Source organism: Etheostoma spectabile, chromosome 20 (genome assembly GCF_008692095.1).
Source record: "Etheostoma spectabile isolate EspeVRDwgs_2016 chromosome 20, UIUC_Espe_1.0, whole genome shotgun sequence".
Lineage (NCBI taxonomy): Eukaryota > Metazoa > Chordata > Actinopteri > Perciformes > Percidae > Etheostoma > Etheostoma spectabile.
In genome coordinates, this window is record NC_045752.1 from 13243843 (window position 1) to 13264098 (window position 20256).

General features: G+C 40.7%; 1 protein-coding gene across 4 annotated transcripts in view; it reads right to left on the reverse strand.

Moving 5' to 3' along the window:
- col12a1a (collagen, type XII, alpha 1a) overlaps positions 1 to 20256 on the reverse strand; it is a 57049-nt gene that overhangs the window by 33084 nt on the left and 3709 nt on the right. For 3 of the 4 annotated variants that reach the window (XM_032500482.1, XM_032500481.1, XM_032500480.1), the window contains exons 3-23: positions 18368 to 18484; positions 18128 to 18271; positions 17642 to 17695; positions 16102 to 16365; positions 15736 to 15900; positions 15340 to 15513; positions 14856 to 15146; positions 14131 to 14733; positions 13272 to 13550; positions 12769 to 13044; positions 12396 to 12668; positions 7323 to 7592; positions 5389 to 5655; positions 4935 to 5127; positions 4703 to 4827; positions 2871 to 3020; positions 2644 to 2763; positions 2371 to 2535; positions 2118 to 2264; positions 1379 to 1518; positions 439 to 568 (exon numbers count right to left, since the gene is read on the reverse strand). In XM_032500482.1, the coding sequence (XP_032356373.1) occupies positions 439 to 568; positions 1379 to 1518; positions 2118 to 2264; positions 2371 to 2535; positions 2644 to 2763; positions 2871 to 3020; positions 4703 to 4827; positions 4935 to 5127; positions 5389 to 5655; positions 7323 to 7592; positions 12396 to 12668; positions 12769 to 13044; positions 13272 to 13550; positions 14131 to 14733; positions 14856 to 15146; positions 15340 to 15513; positions 15736 to 15900; positions 16102 to 16365; positions 17642 to 17695; positions 18128 to 18271; positions 18368 to 18484 (4347 nt within the window). The remainder of the gene's footprint in view (positions 1 to 438; positions 569 to 1378; positions 1519 to 2117; positions 2265 to 2370; positions 2536 to 2643; positions 2764 to 2870; positions 3021 to 4702; positions 4828 to 4934; positions 5128 to 5388; positions 5656 to 7322; positions 7593 to 12395; positions 12669 to 12768; positions 13045 to 13271; positions 13551 to 14130; positions 14734 to 14855; positions 15147 to 15339; positions 15514 to 15735; positions 15901 to 16101; positions 16366 to 17641; positions 17696 to 18127; positions 18272 to 18367; positions 18485 to 20256) is intronic. The other variant, XM_032500483.1, reaches the window with a different exon arrangement.

The following is a 20256-nucleotide window of genomic DNA, read 5'->3' on the forward strand; positions in this document are numbered from 1 at the left end:
TATATATATATATATATATATATATATATATATACAGTATATATTACCTTTGAACGTTTAGTAATGGAGACAACACAGGAATCACAGTCACTGAGTGCATGCAATTTGTGTTATGTCATTATACTGAGCCAGGCAGAATCGATGGAGTCGGACTCAAAGGGAAAATACTGTTCATAGCACTAATGGCTTGAGATTCATGAAAGATCTAAACCTGTACCCAAAAATCAAACTGCTGTTCTTTGACACACACATTGGGAAATGTGTCACATCTACGACTAATGATCAAAGACCTGTCAGCCAATTTTTGTTAGTTTAGTTTAAGTAGTTTGCATTCCCACTGACAACTTTCACCCTATATTGATTTTTATAAGTGGATCTCTTTAAATCAAATTGACGTTCCTAGATGTAAGCCAAAAAAGCTAGAAAGAGAAGACATACGTGTGGTCTCAGTTCCTTCGAGTGGCTCACTGCTCTCCTCTCCCACCACTGAGTAGACGTTGACCTGGTACTCTGTCAGAGGGTTGAGGCTCCGAAGAACCACTGTGGTTTCAGTGCCATCCACATACACCTTATACGGAAGGAATAGTTAGAAAATTGCCGCTAAAGGAGTCATCTGTAAGAGAATTTGTTTTTGAAGTGTCTTTGATACAAAGCTTTTATTCAATGAGTGTCTATAGATAATATCTGAAAATTTTCTGGACCAATACCTTATGTACACATGCGTGAATATATATTTTGCAGTCTCATATAGCACAGTAATAAGGTGTGATAATCAATTTAGAAGCACAACACTCAAAAGCTCTATGTGTTTACTGGATTGACTTGAGTATTTTGTAAAGCTTTCCAGAAATCCATCCGACAAGTTTTTACTGGACTAAAACTCAGCATGTGCATCACTTTCAGACCCATAAATAACAATAAAACCTCATCCACTATGTTCACTATTAAACAAAACCATGGGAGCTGAACAAAAAATAAACATCTCCTCCATGTAATTACATTCATACACCAGAAGTGCATCTATTCCACATATTGACATGGAGCCAAGCCCCTACTGGCCAATGGAGCTGTCATTCATGAAGTCATTATTTGCTTTCTAATCTTCTAAACTGAGGGCTGTGTGTTTTTGTTTCCTTGCCCTGTGTCAGATTGTAACGTAATTAGACACCCAAAAAGTGAGAGGCCAACACAAATAGGAGGCTGGAAATAGAAGTTTAAATGGAGTTTCCCATTAGTCTCAGAATCAATGGGTCAGTGCACATTAAAGCCAACATCCCCTCAACACCCACACAGGAAGATGAGCTACACATTTTGTGTGATTATATTAGTGAAAGCAGAGAGACGTTTTTCATCATTGTACTGTATGTGGCAGGTATACCTGTTGTGGGCGTCCAGACAAAGACATGTACTCCACGCGGTACTTCTCCACCGGGCCTTCAGGAGCGATCCAGGTGGCTCGGAAGGACTGGTGAGTCACCTCTGATGTCACCAGGTCAGTTGGCGCACCGGGTGCACCTCCTGTCCAGGGGTAAGCATCAAAAGACAGAAACTGTAATATGGGCCATCACAGTGAACATTATACATCCTCATACAAAAGCAAGACTGTTCCACCATATGTGCATTTTTCAAATACTTTCTGAGCAGTTTCATGGTTATTTTTGAATTTTGTTATATACTAGAAAACTGGAAAAAAATAAATAAATATGTATTTAGTAACAAGTCCTAAAAGAACCTTTTAAACGCCACAGAACTCATCAAGACTATAAAAACACATCCTCTTCAAGGAGTTCCCCTACAGTTTCCAATAGCAGCTCTTTAATTTTATTAGGGAGCAGACAATTTCCTATTCCAGGGAGGCAGAAAGAATATTATGGGAAGAATAAAATAACAGATTTACAATCATTTCCAAAAGCTTGGCTGGTTCTTTTCTTTTGCTGGTGTTGCTTTTCCTTGTGGGCCAGACATGTAACTGTAAGCACCATATTTATACTGCCTATCAAATGTCTAGGAATTGAGAAGTTGGCGTCTGTCCTTGCAATCCAGTGTACTGTTCTACAGTAATTCCTTTACTTTGATCAGTCAGCTGTGTGCATACTTAGATGTAAGCTCATACATACCTGGACCCTTGACACTGTTACAGAGGTTATCAGTAAGGTTGTCAACAATGTCCAGCAGGAAGGAGAAGTCAGCAACGTTGTACATGTGAATACTATCTGGATCAGTAGCAATGGACCTCAACTCATTCTCATCAGCATTCTTCACACCTAAAGAGCAATAAGGTAGCCAGTAGTCATCAGCCCTTTGATACATAAGACAATTTGACTTCATACAATGAGTTTGGGAAGACGCACAGAACTGATCTACACTTACCAATGGCATAGAGCTCAATGTCCTGATCGCGCAAGTTCTGAGAGTTTAAGATAACATCGTCCTGGGATTTGCCATCAGTGATCAACACACCGATCTTTCTAGAGTTGGGTCGCATCCCGACATTCTCTTTGAAATTGTTCTGGAGTATGTAGTTCAAAGCCAGACCTGCAATGAAAACATCAATGTTTATTTTTCATCCTGATAGTCGCACATTATAAAAATGTACTACTGTGCTTGTAGAAGTCAAAGTGGCAGCAATAAATAAACATATACCAGTCAGGGTGTTTCCTCCCTTGTAGGGCAGGTTAGCTACCGCATCCAGGAGAGAGTCCCGGGTTTGATGAGCATCCAAATGCCATTCAGTCTTTGGGTCGCCACTGTACTGAGCAAGACCTGAAGGCACCAAAAAAACATTTGTTACACAAATGCAAAGAAACCTATTTTTGTTTTATTAGTAATAACAAGTTGACTGTAGCTGCACTAATTCTGGGTACACCCACCAATTTGGACCCTTTCGGGGCCAATGTCAAAGACGCCCACCATACGGGCGATGAAGGCTCGAATGGTCTTGAAGTTTAGACGTCCGATACTCCAGGAGCCATCCACCAGCAGCACAATGTCAGCTTGTGCATTGGTCTTACACCTCACCTCTGAGAGGGCAACATTTTAGTGTTTTAAATGGGACGAAATTGAAAGGTAAAAACATTATATATAAACAAAAGAGAAGTCCATGTTCATGTACACACTGTGGTGCGTGTGGTGAAGTGCAATGAAAGAGGTGCTCAAAGAGTTGTGAGAGGTAAAGAAAGGAAAAGAAGAGATCTATGAAATAAAATTTCATTTTAGACATTGAACAAAACTTGTTAACATTGAAACATTTCCAAAGGTGCTAAACAAACAACATATTCACAAGCAAGTAGAAAAACATTCCATCTTTTCTGAAGGTTTTTTATCAGATAACTTTTATTTTCCAGGTGTTGTAATTATTATCTTCTTGTCTTGTGGCATGTTGAGGCAGCATTTCCCTTGGTTGTTCTTTTCAGATCCACGAGTTAGTAGCAGGAGCAAATCAGGTGAGTATACCCTTAATGGCCTGTGACATATCAAAGGCCTCCTTGGGAGATATTACCATGCCCTCCAGAGTTGCAAGGTAATAATCAGATCCTGTTTTTCCAAACATCCTTGTGATGATCCTCTGTACCTAAAAGAGGGCTCCAGATGTGCATTGGAGATATGCAGACATTGCACTAACTGCCACTGTCTGCAACTTAAAACAGGTTACATGTTGGATTTACAGATTGGTTTGCTCACACAGAAAACCCAAACCCAGGCCCCTTGACATACAACCAGCTTTCAAGCTTAGCCTGATAGAAAGAATGAGAATACAGACAAAGCCTGCAGAGGTGCAAGAAGATGTCCAAAGAAGGAATAATATCTGAGACTGCTGACTATCCATTGGCTATAATAAAAATGTAAAAGGGAAAAATTATGTAAAAGGTACATTGCGGCAATAACTACTGTAATTTTAAAAAAGTTCTTAATGAATTAGGACATTGAATAAAAGAGAATGTTCCTCAGGACTTTTGCCACACCCTCAACTTTCTTTGCCCTAAAGCTCCAGAGACTTGTTGAGAAGTGGCCTGTTGTCAATAGATGATGGGACAGTGAGATTCTCTCAACTTCTCTAATTTATCTTCTGGAACTGTCACCTAATCTGCCTCTGCCTTCTTATTAAAACCGGGCCTGCCTCCTTATTAGGAGCGGTTAAGCTGACCTTTCCAGTTCCTTTCAGCAAACACAATATTTTTCACACTTACTGCCTGCTGCGCTCTGACTCATGAGGTAGTAAAAACATTTCATAACTGCAAACAGATTATATGCTATTGCTTAAATCTACACTGGCCTGTACTTGGACTGGAAATAAAAAGCGGAAGCCCAAAGTGTCACAATGACGAAAGCGAGAGAAGGGCAAACAGATGAAATAGCCATTACATCTGTTCGCGAGACAATTAGCTTTGAGGAAAGGCATTCAGGGAAATGCTTCAGCTTTTATGGGGCATGGGTTTAGAGCGTATTTTCCTTAGCAAAAATGTACTTTGTGATAAGGTCTCCAATCTTTAACTGTTGCACAGAGACACAACATACTGAAGACACTGCCTTAAAGGTGATGACAGTTGAGTAACAGAATGACCAAAACCATTTCAGTTGTTCGTGTTCTACTTAGTTTTAGGATAAAAATACTGTTATTCATTTGATGATATAGCATATTTCTATAATATATTTATATACACACATATATGTGGCTTGTACATTAGAATATTAGATATTTCACCTGATGCCTCATAAGGAGGAGGCTCAGGTTCATCAGAGAGAGTAGTTTTCTCCTCTCCAGCCAATGGCATACTCTCTCCTCCATCAAACATTCCAAACACACTCACGCTGTACTTGGTACCAGCTCTGTAGACAAAAAAAAAAAAATCTTAGAATTTTTTTTTGTGATATACTTGACAATTGTGTTCTAAGTTCATATGATAAGGAGATTAAGAATGAGAAATCAGCCAAACCTCAGCTCTTCTAACACCACAGTGTTGTCATAAGGACCAACCAGAAGTTGTCCCAGGTCAACGTCTTCACCTACAGGGTGGAAAGTGACTTTGTAGCCCTTGACATCGCCAGGGGCATGGTCCCAGGTTACACGGAAACTGGTCTTGGCGGGCTCTGAAGTCTGGAGGTTTCTAGGACCTTTGTAAGGCGACACTAGAGAGAGAAGAGAAAAGCGTAGATTGACTAAATGATAAATAATTGAATGACTATTCCAAACTAAATCTTTAAAGTACTTTATAATGAGGAAAAGAACACATAGGAACTGAGATATTTCTTTAATCATTTAGTATGAGAGGAGATGGTTATGAATGTTATAAGGATGTGGTTGAGTCTGTAATGGATAATCAAACTTTTCCTAAACTTGGCAACAGAAAGAGCAACATTTCTGGTTTAGTGAATGATAAACCAACGTACGTGTTGTTCCTTCGCCTTGCCTTGCTTTGCCTTCTCCTGAACGGTAAACAGGCAGAACAATGATGTCATAGGTGGTAAGGGGGGTAAGGCGTCTTAGCACAGTAAAAGTGGTGCCGCCGGGCACCTTGGCGGCTAGCTGGCGGCCTCCTGCCTTGGGTTTGTAGGTAACGCGGTAATTGAGTACATTTCCAGGGGCTGGTTGCCATGTCACCTTCATGCTCTTTTCTGTCTCCTCAGAGACAACAATTGTTCTGCTAGCGGCTGAGACTGCAAGGAGGGAAATAAAGGAATAAAGGTTAAAAGAGGAGAAATGCTGAATGGATGGTCTGAGGGAAGATGTAGATTTTGGGCCTTGTTCAGGTGGGAATCTGGGCTAAATGTGTGCTCAACCACTTATTTTTCCAGGATACCTTTGGAAATATAAGCAGAATGGCTTTCCTGTCCTGCTGGTAAGTAAACTAAACAGTAACATGCTTGGCTACACAGTCTTTCATTTGGATATGAGCTCACAGTCTTTCATTTGGATATGTGCTCAGTTTCCACATGCGTGTGGACACAAACTTGCCCAAATATTTCTGATTTTCAGAAGTATACATTAAACAGGCCCAAATTGACATGATTGATCATGTTTTGTTGGCGGGTTGGGGAGCCAGATTCAGATGTCTTGTGAATTTGAGCTAAGCCACAGTTCTCATTTTCCATTGTGCTCAACAGAGTGTTTCTTATTTTCAGAGCAGGAAGGGTAAGTGTGAATTGTCAGAGACCTCAAAATGAGCTACGGAAAATATTCAGAAAACTCTACTTCAGAAGGATGACTTTTACTAACGGAAAAAGGCAGAGCATCCAAGTTTGCCGTGTGTGGCTCAGCCCAAAGAGACCTGTGATATGTATAGAGCATGAGAAAAGAGAGCTACAGATAGTGGGTGTAAAGAGAAGAAAGGTGAAAACTGAACATTTTGATTTACAAAGCTGCCTCATGGTTGTGTTTGGTGTATATGCCTCATTTCTCACTTGCCAGAATCAATAAACAATGATGGTTGGAACTATTTTTCCTTGAAAACATTCCATTTCACAAACTGGTGGATAAATTCCCTCCCAACTGGTGCGATTTTCCGCTCAATGTGCTTTTCTCATCCAAGCATGAGAGCAGTCTAACAAGGGAGAGGCCAGTGTCTATCTGTCCTGCATCTCCCATGAAAACTGGGTGCAGGTGTGCTCGACATTACGTCACCTCTGCACATACATATTACATGCAGACGTGTTATATGTATTTGCAGAGGCGTGCGTGCATATAACATATAACACGTGCATATAAAGTGACTTGCATGCTTCTTTAGGATATGCATGCTAGACTATTCTTGATGGCTCAGACGAATGCCAACGTTATCTCTTAGCTCAACACAATTAAGTGTCGCTGACAAATCTCTGTTTCTACTAATTATCCCAAAAATCTGACTTTCAGCGAGACTGTATTTCCTGGATCATTTTTATTTAAACCTGTGTCACTGCGCCATATTTATTAGTAATGATATCCTATATCTCTAACTTTACAGCTATATGAAATGTCGTGATATACTTTATGTGTTTATGACAAGAACGTCTAGTCCTGCATTCTTGGACTGCAGTCCTGCAAATGATCTTCTTAACAGTTACACATGGAAGAAAAGTGCAACTGTCCCTTTGTGGTCATAGAGCTTTTATTGCCTTAATGCTTTTATGGGCGAAGAGTTAAATCACACTTACCTTGGCTTCACACTTTCTAGGTAACCCCAAGACAAGACATTGAGAAACTCACAACAGGAAAATAGGAGGAGGAAAGCACTGGAAAAACACCAAGAAAAAGAAAGAAGGGAGCAGAAAATTAAGAGAGGAGAGAAGTGAAGGATAGGTAATACGTGTGTAGTGAAAGAGTTAAAGTAGGTAAAGTAACTTACCATCCGTGGTTTCCTCTCCAACCAATGGCTGACCCTCTCCACTGCTATAACCAGCAAACACAGAGACCTGATAACGTGTCTCTGGGGTGAGACCCTCCAGAACTGTGGCAGTGGTGTCTCCTTGTATTGTCTTTTCTCCGGCCTCTTCAGTGAACAGAGACCTCCACTTGATTCGATACTGACGAACATTACCAGGGGCCGCGGCCCAAGACACAGCAAAACTGGTGTCAGTGACATCTTTGGTCACCAAGTCTCTGGGTGAACCAAGCTCTGTAGATTATAAAAAAGGAGCAACAGCATTAGAAGCAGAGTCAGCCTCTGCGTAATGGATACAGAAACGGAAAACAAGAAGCACTACAGCTTTACTTTTGTTTACCTAAAGAATTTCCTCCAGTTTACTTTGTTTTGAGCTGCTCCGATGCATAGTAATTGAACTAAGATGGTAGTGTTAGTGCTAAGGTACAAAAATGCTTTAAGGAGCTCCAGCCCAGTGATGGCTTTGTCCAGGTGGTGTTGATTTTGAATGCAGATTTATGGAGGTTTGAGGAAGTGAACAAGGCACACAATGGACAAAACTAAGATTCCTAGCTCTAAACCATGAGCAATCACTCATCTGTCTCTGCCTTAACCCCACAGGATCTGACAAGCTGATTTTCTCTCTTCATGATCAGAAACTGTCAGAAAAATCCCTGCAAAACTAATCATAAATCACATATCCTCAGCACCTCTCCCGGCTGCACTTTAATTTTCCATAGAAACTGAGGAAACCTGATCTGCAAAAGTGTGTTCGCTACAATTGCAGATGTTGCGCTCTCCCTTCCTCCCCTTCACTCACTTTTCTTGAGAGACGATCATGAAAGGAGGAAAGGCGCAGAAATACAGTGGAGGGAATTTTGTGGTGGTGTTTCGTGATGGGCAGCCAGCACATGCTTGGCTGAGAGAGATGCTCAGATGCAGCTCCTCTTTACAGCTCCTCTTTATGGCATCTACCACAGAAGGATACACTGCCACACACCTCCAGGATCCTGATCTTGTATCAAGCCCCCAAGCCCTTACATGCCAGCACCTAATGGCAGACAGAGCAGTGCAGATGGGTGGTCTCTCTCAAACCTCATTAATCAAACCTCACCAAATGAAGTTTAACAAAAAGACCAAATGCAAAGAATGAGATGCATCACAAATGTACCAAACATGTAATGCATAATAATTTTGAAATGTTAAGCAAATGTACAGCATTAAAGGCAGCCACAGTGTCTATCTATTACAGATGATTTTAACCTGATCTGATCAGCAATAACAGCAGCAAACCTGCCTGCCAAGCAGAGCGATCTGCTCCTTGAGAGTGGAGGCCAGATATGAAGAGGAATGGCTACAACCACAAACTAATGCAGAGTTCCAGATTTTGGAAGGACCATTAAAACAGTGTGGGCCACTTATTTATGTACCCTGATCATTTTATCAAAAGGATTATCCTTGCCAAACGCAAAGGATGAATTTGACTTTTCCGGATGTGTGTGAACCAAGCAGGGAAATACCACAAGATAATGACTTCTGCAGATAGTGGCTCACTTTTCATCAGTACTTGCAGACAAGCTTAGGGGCCACTTCTGGAAGCAAAGCCCACATACATAAAACACATGGTCCACAGACAAAGCAAAAGCTTTGGTTTGCATGTAATATATGCATTTACACAATATCACTGTATACATTTGATGTTTAATTACAACCAGCATTTCTTTTGTGGCTTGTTCAATAGAAGTGTTGAAGAGACCTCTATAAAGATGTGTACAAGCAATACAATAATATTTCAATACAATTCCATGTTGATTAAAATATGTCCTTAACTTACTTTCCTTCTCAACCCCGCAAACTGCATCTCACCCTTCAAGAAGAAGGGTACTCTCAAATTACAACCTTGGACAAGACCAGATCACAAACTCACATTAAGGCCTCACCCAATTTTTTTGAAAAACCACATTCGACACAACTGACGATCAGCTAAGAAATTTTCTGCCACACATGTGCTGACATAACCTTCACATCTGCAGCCAAAGACGCCTAAAGCTTGAAAATATGATAAATGACTACTCTTAAAAAAAAAAAACATCAAAATGCCCACAGGCTAACAAAATGCACATGAAACACTACCAGCTCATGCTCTGAAAATTATCCTAATCATTTTATATGGCTGTTGGATCCCCTACTTCATAGACATAGTAAGTAAACTCCAAAATCACTGCAGCAAATAATTTGTTCCTTCAAAGTGCCATCTCAGCACTAGCCCTCTTCCCCTTCTTCATTGCTCTTGGTTCACTAAAACATGCATCTGTGCCACATTGTCTTTGTGCCAAAGTTGCCTGTCTCTGGCCTCTTACCTCAAAAGGGAAAAAAACTGTCTGGCGGTACTACTGAAAGAGACTGGCACTACCTAAAACCTCCCAAAGGCATGCGTTTAAGAGGAAATCACATCAATATTGTGCTATTGTGCTGCTCTCTAAATTAAAGATAGTAAAATAATCCCCTCTAACACATGTGAAAACGTTTTCTGTGTCATGCAAGTTAGTTAATTGTTTGAGGTATTGGTGCAATGGCTGCTTCAGGGACTGAAAATATGACCCCTCAGTTATGGGCTGAGCTTTTTATCCACCCTGAAGCATTCTGGTTCACACTTTGAAGAGCCATTTTTTGGACCCCTCCTAGCCCTCTCTCTGTGCCTCTTCCTGTCTGTTGCCCCACCCTGAGAAGAAAAACAGACAGTTCTCCCTGTGACCAGACAGCTCACACAGCTTTTAAGGTCCTCTTAGGTAACATCTTCCACATGCTAGATAAAACTCCCTCTTCTTAAGTAAATAATTTAGCTATGTTTGTGTATAATATCCACATTTGGGACACTCATCTAAGCATTCGCTATGACACCTTCTTTGTCCTCCTTCTGAGTCATTTCAGGATGTTATAACTCTGTCCTACTCAAGGCTTCTGTGTTTTGGCTACAATGCACTGTTAGCCACAAGGGATAACTTTGTGCAAGACACTCACATTTCTCGCCTACATGGACTTAACAGAGAAAGTCACTCAAAGTGAGTGGCACTCAAAACAATGAGATCAGTGTTGAGGTTTCATGACGTCATGACAACTATATAAAGCTGGCTAAACAAAGTGCTTTGTCATGGAGATGTTTTCCTGTGGGGGTGTATGATTGATGAAATTTCGTAGACCACCGGCCCTCGGGGGGTGGGGGAGAGATGAATGTTTGGATGGTGAATGAATGAACAACACACAGCACAGCAGCACAATCCTTTTTTTCCTTTCAAGTCTGACCATCTCAGCACCACCTCCCCCTTTTCTTTTTTGGCTTTCCATCATTAGACTCACACACTGTCTGGTAACGTTGCCGATAGACTTGCAAACATGACTAAGAAAAAAAAGAGGTGTTTGATGGCTTTATGTCATAGGCCGACCAGGGCTATGCTATTTGGGGAGGGGCAGTTCACTGATCCCACTATATTTCTGAAAATCCTAGACATGGTTGTGACCATTAGTGCTTTATGATTAGCCTGTGCCTGTATTGAAATAAGAGGCTGCTGCGGCCAGCTGTACGGGTTGAGTAGTGGCTGCACAGTTTGACCCGCGGGCAGCAGCAGGGCAACGGCCACACAGCAGGCCGCCAGATAGTGTTTATTTTTTATTATCAGACCAGCCCTCACGGCCTCAAAAACACTACTGGCCTACTGGGAAAAGTCCCGACTCTACCGATTTCCACTCCGCCTCCGGTTGATAACGGCACAGCTGTTGCTTTCAAAGAGGAGTCTTTTCAGGTTGAGCTAAGCACAGACCCAATTAGAGACAGCCACAGTAATGTTTTCATCTTAGCGCACAAAAGTTTGACTGAAACAAAGTAAAGTTGTTGTTTTTTATATTTCAGTTCTCTGATCCTCAGTCTAATGCACAGCCCAGGCTATTAAAGATCATTCCATACAGTACAGCCTAGCAAGGCTAACTCCCCACTATAATAAAATACATAATCAGATAGGCTCTTCGGATGTCATAGTTTACTGGTTTAGCAGCCATAAATGGAACTGACTGAAAGCCAGATAAATTCTCCTCTGAGATACAGTACCCTGGTAGTTGTTTTGTGCCCCAGAGCTAAAACCTACCCACTTCCCTCACAAAACAGATCTTTTTGACTTCCTTTCCTGTGGTGTTACACTATAACAATCTCTCCTCGGACTCTGTGTGAAGTCAACAGAAGACTTGCCCCCTGCTTATAAACGTCTATAGACAGGAAAATTATGCTCAATCCCAGATTTTTATATTTCTCTTTAGTTAACCCATAGGTAACCTGTAGTGTGATGACCAATGTCAGATACACTGAACTTGAGAAGGACACCAATCACTTATTAGAAATTCAAAACATTGAATAATAGTTGACAGTAATATTTAAATTCCAAATGTCTTATGAACCACTGTAAAACAACATTCTATGTCTCAGACAGGCCAAAATGTAAAGGTATTACCCGGCAGGCATATGGCTGTCAATGTCTGTTCCAAGCCATTTCATAAGTTTTCTAGGTTTACAAGCATCCCTTACCCATTTCCATCTCACTGCCGTCATGGGCGGCAAAGCCACCCAAACCTACGCCAAAAGAATTACATTAAGTGCCACATTCCTGTCTTTTCCCCTCCAACCACAGCCCATATATTCAACCAACCTTGCAAAGTAAAAACTCAACTTCCGTAATTCTGATGTTAGAAATACCAGATGGCACATTCTTTGAGGAATTGGTGGGAGACAGCTGGCCTTATTTCACTGGGTTTACATAATGCAGGTTCTCATTAACTTAATAAAAGATAATCAATAATTGAAAACAGCACATGTGCATGCCTAAATCTCAGATTTTCCTTGCATCTTAAAAAAAGCTGAACACAATTAATTTGTCCACTCCATTTGTCCAGCAGTACCCACTTGCTAAGCCCACAGCCACAAAGCATGCCTCACATTTCTTTCACACGTTAGCCATAGAAATACTCCTACCTTGTTTAAAAGGTTTTAAATTAGCACACATTCTCCCTTACCTTCTAAAGTGGTTCCTGTGCCCAGAAGAGGATCACCCAAACCAGAAGAGTAGCGAGCACTAACAAACAGCTCATATTCAGTAGCTGGTTGGAGGTTCTTTAGCAGAGCCTGGGTAGTATCTCCCTTGACGGATATCTCCTTCCTGTCACCGCCCTCGGCAGGTTTGAAGGAAATGCGGTACTGAAGTACATTTCCTGGAGCAGCCTGCCATGCAAGTTTCATTGTTGATATGGTCTCGTCAAATACGCGAAGGTCACGAGGAGAACCGCGGACTGAAAGCAAACAAAAATGGATCAGACACTAATTCATATCTAATGTGCAGATACCCAAGCTTCACATAGGTGCCAAACAGATATAGTTTTTCTGACTCACCTTCCTTGGTGGTTCCTTCTACTTGCATCTCGTTCCCAACACCTGTAGCATACTCAGCAGACACAGACACACTGTAGGTGGTGATAGGGAAGAGCTCTTGGAGAACTATGGTAGTCTCCGGTCCAGTAGTTTGGACCTCTAGTATTTCCCCATTACCACTCAGTGCAACATAGGACAGACGATATCTGATAACTGGACCTGGAGCAGCTTGCCATGACACCCGAAAACTGTTGGTTGTCTCCTCTGTAACTTGTAGGTTTCGTACTGTCCCTTGCTCTAAAAAGGAGAGAATGTTTTAGATTCTAAATATATTTTGTGAAAGAGGGGCAGATTATATAAGATTAATCTTCATTATGCTCCTTTTCATTCAGGACTTGACATTTTGAAAGCTGCTTGTTTGTTTAATTAAGTTCATTATTTATATAAATAAATAAATAAATTCTCAGACGTTCTCAGTTTGATTACTATTACAGCATGCATATATGCAAGTAAATCTCTCATACCTTCTAGAGTGGTCTCTTCACCAGTCAAAGGGAAACTGTCTCCTTTGTCATACTGAGCAAAGACGTTGACCTCGTAGGCAGTAAGGGGGAATAGGTGGGGCAGAACAACTGTGGTGGTATCACCCGGCACAGCCATGGAAATGTAGTCTCCGGTAGTGTCTTCGGCCTTGCGGAAACGCACCAGGTAAGACATGACATTGGAAGAAGGAGCTGTCCAGGTGGTACGGAAGCTTCTGGAGGTAATCTCAGAAAACGCCAAGTCACTGGGTGGAAGTAGATCTGAAAATAAAAGGTTGCTTGTTATGAATGTATGTCATTAAAAGGCAGTGCACAGGCCCAAGTCATGTAAAAGTTTCAAATTAGTACCACCGTGATCACATTAAACCATAAATCTGTAAGAATTATGGGGCGACTGTAGCTATATTTTATTCCTTTATCCTCTCTCTCCATGAATGTCCATGGGCATTACCTCCAATTACTGGCAGCAATAAAACGCAAAGTGCTATTGTAACCTTGTCCATCTAACAAGATTAAATTTGGTATGTTTATTGGCAGGTTATGGTCAAGTGAATTTATTAAATGTTGTTTGTGCCTTGCCTTACATCAGTTTATGTTGTATTAGACTGCTGTGTTTCACTTTTTCTCAACTACATTGGCTCTTTGCCATAATACCAACTCCTAAAGACCTGGCCAATTGACAGTCAGATGGTACAGTGTCTAACAAGAAAGGAAATGATATTACAATCATACTTAGCAAATGGTAGTCGATCAAAACTGATGACAAGAAGTTATGGGCATATCATGTGGCTACACTCATGGTCATATTTATTCCGTTTAGATATTCTATACTTCGACTTACTTCTCTTTTTGATGTTGAGCAGCTCCTGTTCAATCCTCAGACAGATGGACTGAGTCAGCTCCTTGGAGATCCTCTGGAAAGCATCAAAGTCCTCCACCTCATAGACATGAGTGTCTGATGGTTGATTAGCAATGGCCTCCAGCTCTGACCTCACTGCATCCTTCACACCAACAGCAAAGATCTCCACATCAATATTCCTCAGGCTGGTTGCTGCATCCTTAAACGAGTCTGAGGACTTTCCATCTGTGATCAGGACCATCACACGGGGGACATTCTGTCTTGCTCCACGGGCAGGTATAAAGATCTTCTCCCTGACATAGTTCATGGCCTTGCCAGTGTTAGTGGAGCCTCCACGGTAGGGGAAAGTGCGGACAGCTTTGACAACAGCATTAATGTCATTGTAGGTGTTAAGAGCAAACTCAGTGTGTGGATCACGACTATATTGGACCAAGCTAATCTGGACCTTGTTGTGTCCAATGTCAAAGGAAGTGACCAAAACTTCCAAGAAGGCACGGACTTTGGCAAAGTTTTGTAATCCAATACTGTACGAGCCATCAACCAGCAGAACCACATCAGCCTGTACATCCACTCCCAGAGAGCACTCTGCCAAAATTCAAGAAATGGGTAATTAAAGGCCTTTCCATAATAATCAGGATTAACAACAAGATACTTTGAGTATCTATGAATAATCAAGTAAAGATGTTATGCACAACAAATCATCTTACCTGTTGACACCTTGACAGGCTGGGTCTTCTCCATTGCCATGACGGCTTCACTGGGAGTCAGACCTTTGAGGGCATTCAGGATAATCTCATACTCAGTCTCAGGGGAAAGGTCACGAACATTGATGGATGTCTGGGTGGCCCCAATGTACAGCTCTTGGCGTTTCATTCCAGGTAGCATTGGGTTGAGGGTAAGCTTGTAGCCTGTGATTTCCCCCAGGGAGGGATCCCATGTCACCCTCATTGACTTTGATGCAATTTCTGTGACTTGCAGGTTAGAGGCTGGCTCCACCACTGGGAAAATGTGCAGAAAATGTATAATTACATGAGCTTTCAAGATGTATTCAGCGTCTTAGGTGTTTGCCGGGTTTGGAGTTAACAATGGCAGTATTATCTTCCATTAGGACAGTCCTAATAGGACACTTTCATGTCAAAGCCATAGAACCCAATACAATGTAACACAAGTGGTTAAGATCTTTTGACTTACTTTCTTCTCCACTGACCAAAGCGCTGAGCTGCTCATCAACACCGGAGCACACCTCTTTAATAATCTTTTTCTGTACGTCCTGAATCAGGTCAAAGTTGGGAACATTGTAAACATGTTTGCTGTGAGGTGTGGAGGCAATTTCCCTTAGCTCATCCTCATCTGCTCCTTTGATACCTGAGGGGGAAAATGTGAACTATATCCAGTCATATGTTCTTCACTCAGTGGTTGCAATACAGATGGTTTTAGAGTATTGCGTATGTTAGAAACATCAACAGTAGTTGACTTTTACCAAGTCAAATATGGATATGAACAATCAATGGAAAATCAAATAGTTTCCAAGAACAGGCAGACATTCACATGAGAAAACACTATTGAACACTGAATAATAAACCATACCTAGGACAAATATTTCCACTCCAATGTTCCTAAGCCTTTTAGCATACTCCTCCACTGGGTCCTGGGATTTTCCGTCAGTGATGATCATGGCTACCTTAGGAAAAGCTTTTCTGGATCCAGCTGCCTCCGTAAAGATGTTTTGCAGCAGGTAATCTATGGCATCACCTTAAGAACAAAATGTATGTGTATTTTTAACTTCAATGTACTATTCAGATTTAAAGGGCTTTCAACATTTTAATGTTTCACATAAAAAAACACTTAAAATCTACTAAACTCATGCAAACCCATATTGGCTCTATTACAGAGTACAAATCTACAAATTATCAAACTTTTCCATCCGTGTACCTCCTGTAATAAACACCTTACCTGTCATAGTATTTCCCCCTTTGTATGGCAGGGAGTTGATGGCTTGGAGCAGGTCTCCTCTTCTGTTGTAACGGGTGAGGGGAAATTCTGTTCGGGTGTCTGTACTGTACTGAACCACAGCCACTCTAGTCTTGTCTTTGCCAATGTCGAAGGCCCCTGCCAGGGCTCCAATGAAACTACGGATGTGCTTAAAGTTTTCTCTGCCTACACTCCATGAGCCATCCACCAGAAAAACCAAATCTGCTATTGCACTGACCGAACACGCTGGGGGAAAAGAGTGGAGAAATAGGAGTCAGTCAGAGATAGGACCAATAAAAAAAGAATGTAGCAGGGTTTTTTATGATTAACACTTTTTGTAAATATATCAGGTTTTGATTGTGCCCGATTAGGAAAAGTTGAACTACCGAGTAATAATTGGTGTAAAAACTTAAAACGCAGAAAAAGCACTTTCTTGTGTCTCAAACAAATCTCCAAGCCAGAAATGTGTCAATAAAGGTATGGCTGCAACAGCTTGGCCTTGGAGCTATATCTTTACACTTCTTCATTTCTTCTCCTGTCTGTCTAAATAAAACAAAATCCTTGACAGTTAGTTGGATGGCTCAGATATATGCATTCTGACATCAAAGGAAATATCAGCCTGTGCCAAACAGTGGGCTGGTATAGTCATTCAAGCAGACAGTCAAAAATGGAGCTTCGTAGACTAAACATTTAGCAGAGGTTCCACCAGCAATGTTCACTTTTATACTTTCATAATTCTCTGGGACATTTAGGATGACTCTGTTGAAATAATTGGCAGGGTTTATGTGAATGGACTTTAATCCTCATTTCCCCTAGGTCTCATAGACTCTAAATTCTGTTCCTCACGTCATAAGCCTCATTCTTAAAAGGGCAGCATTTTTTCTCAAAATTCCCAGACCTAATGATGAAAATGAAGGCATTAAAGTAGTGTATTAGTCGAACTATTTGGGTGGTTGTGAGAGAAGTTCTGAGTGTTTAAACATGAAATAGTGTTTAAATAAATCTGGAAGTGTGTGTATAGTTTCCAGAAGAATAAAGGTATGTGTGTAATGTGTATAATAATAACAACAGAGTGAAAACATTGTAATTTCCCTTGCAGGATTGGTAAAGTATAAATTATTATTAATTTGTATTATTATTATTATTAACATGGTGGGTGGGGGGGGTGGTCTCACAACAGTTTGACAAGGGGATATCCTATTAAGAACTGCATCTTTTAACAGCACTTGCCTCTAGGCACAACCCCCTTCTGCTCCCCTCCACTCAATGACGCATAACAGAACACGTCTCCTAGCTTCAAGCCTTTCTATCCTTTTTTTCTTTATGCAACAACTGGTTTCAATTATGGGAACCAATATGAGCCCTCCCAGTCCCTGTCTGCTTACCTAGTAACAACCCCAACAGAAGGTAATATGTACGCCTGACCAAATAATTTCATGGGAAACAAGAATATTGATGACAGTCATGAAGGGGAAAAAATATATTTAAATATTTTGGTTGAAACTTCAATAAACATACTCACTGATTGCATCTGACTGTGGCTTCCTGACTTGTCCGCTGGTGTTACTGGACTGAACTGAAACACAGTAAACACTTGGTGAGTTAGCACCGCACATTGCCTGCGTCAGTGTGTGCTTTTTCACAGCAGAACAAGGCAGGAGAGTCAACACATCATAAAAGCTGGTCGGCGGGATCAAAACCACATTCCCACTAACACATATCTTTATGCTGCATTAGCTATAAACAGTAAGCAGTTCAAGAGTCAGTAAACAAATGTGATTTCTCCCTACTTTCCTGTGTACTGTTACAGTTATGCTAGTGTAACATCACAGTACTGATTTAAACTATAAAAATTCAAAAAACAGCTGAAACTACACTCATTTCACTCAGTAGTGGTGCTTGTGTCTTATGCAAAAATAACTGTGCACTTTCATTTTTCAATTAAACATTTTAAGACCTAACTTTTTGCAAACAATCTAAATAAACCCACTGTGAAAAATGGACTTACTAGTCAGTTGTCCAAAGATGGGAATGCTCTCCTCTGACCCATAGAAGGAGTTTATGGACACAGAGTAGTCCAGGTCAGGGGTCAGGTCAGTGATTGCGGTCTTAGTGGCATATGCATCAAGGGTAAAGTCTCTGGATGGTTCATCTAGGAAAGGGAATTTAACCGTAAATCTATTGCTGTGTGTATAAACTGTAGGGTTCAGATCAACATCATCCTGTAAGTGCTAACTCCCATACTGACCTGCATTTGCTACAACTTGTAGTCTGAAGCCCTCTATCCTTGAAGAGGGTCTTGTCCATGTCATTTCCACTGTGTTCTCATTTAGAATTTTAAATTTTAAGTCTGAGGGGGGTTCCACTGCAAATAAGAGGCAAAACACTGTTAAATCACAACAAATATAAACATATGTATAATCATGGTTATATGTATGATCAAATAAAAGTAAGTCATTTTCAATAAAGCATTGCACATTGATCCCAACGACAAACACTTCATGACTGAAGTGGACATGTTCGTTGTTGGGGACAGACACATAGCACTGATGTCCATTTGTGAGGGTGACAAGAACACGTAACAACATTGAAAAAGTGTGAGAAGCCATTTTGGAGTAAAATGACATTTGTTTGAGTTGCTTAGCCAAGATGGCCAGCAACTCAAGCACAACATGTGCACAACTCTATCAAAGTGCAAACATTGAGTGAACCATCCAACACATGCTGAGTGCAGTCATTACAACGCATGCCCCGACCACATACTAAATTGATTTTATGATGGCGTTGATCTCAGCATTACAAAATATAACTGATTATACAATGGAATCAAGGTTGCCATATGGTTGTTACTACTCTTGACAAAATTGAATACCATATGTTATATATACATTGTATATAAACATATTTCAAAGACAAAAAGTGGTTTGTTGTTTATTTGGTTAAAAACTCTTTACACGAGTGAGTGGCACACATCCATTGCAAACCTTTTGAAAAGATAACACAATTCGTCAGTGGAGACCCTTGTGTACTTTTTCATTAGCAGCAAAATGCATGAGAAGATATGAAAGAACAAAATTACCCTCGATACCCAAACGACTGTTCAGATGTACAATAAAAGAGAAAATGTGCACATCAAAATAAATATAGGAAAACATACACAAGGCCACGCGCCTTTACAGCTGACTTGATCACAGTGTCATGCATCATGTACATGAGAAAGTTGTTTGGCTCAACAACTTTGACTGATTGGACGCTAGTTTCCATGTACAGTCGGGACCACACAGACAGAGATGACAAACATATTTTAAAATGATATTCTTTTTTACAGCTTGTGGGCTACCCAGTCAAGAAAAATGGTTAATGTTAATTAGGGAAAGTGTGCTAACATTGAATATGTGCCATTGACATGCATACAATTAAGGGTTGAATCTAAAAGTGCCAAATTCACTTTTTATTAACCAAGTTAAATACTGTCATTTAAAAAGTGCCACACAGTTAGTTTTGAATGTGTAACTTTCTTCATTCATTAAATAATGAACTAATTGACTGAATTCAATTCTTGTTTCATGCAATTCAGCTCAAAAAGTTATGTCATGAAATATAGTGAATAAGTGTTTAATTACAAAACAAATCTACATAGTGACACAATGACTGAAAGGCAGTAGGGAAGACACAATTAATCAACAGAATTTTGTGATAAAATTAAAGATGTTAATGAGGTTAGCATGACATAATCTGCACTGATTTGTAGTGCTAGGCCAAGCCCTAATTTATCCACAATGGTACACCATGATGGGGTGAAGTAAGGTAAGTGAGCATGCATTAGACTGTAAGGCATCAGCAAAGAGCTTTCCTATGTGGGTTCATGCTAGCTGTAAAGTAGAATAGTGCCAATGGGAGGCAAGAGTATCATTGTAAAATACACTTTGAGGAGGAAGCCATAGCTTGGGACATACTGAATGCACACACAGATGACAAACAGGAGCCCACCAAATGATTAAAAACGGGGATTGGAGGATTACCAACCTGGCATATCAACTCAAGGAGCCCCGATGGGCCGCGTTCCACCTGATTTCTGATCTCCATCATCAAATGGTAAGGGATATGGAAGTGTGTGTGTGTGTGTGGGGGGGGGGG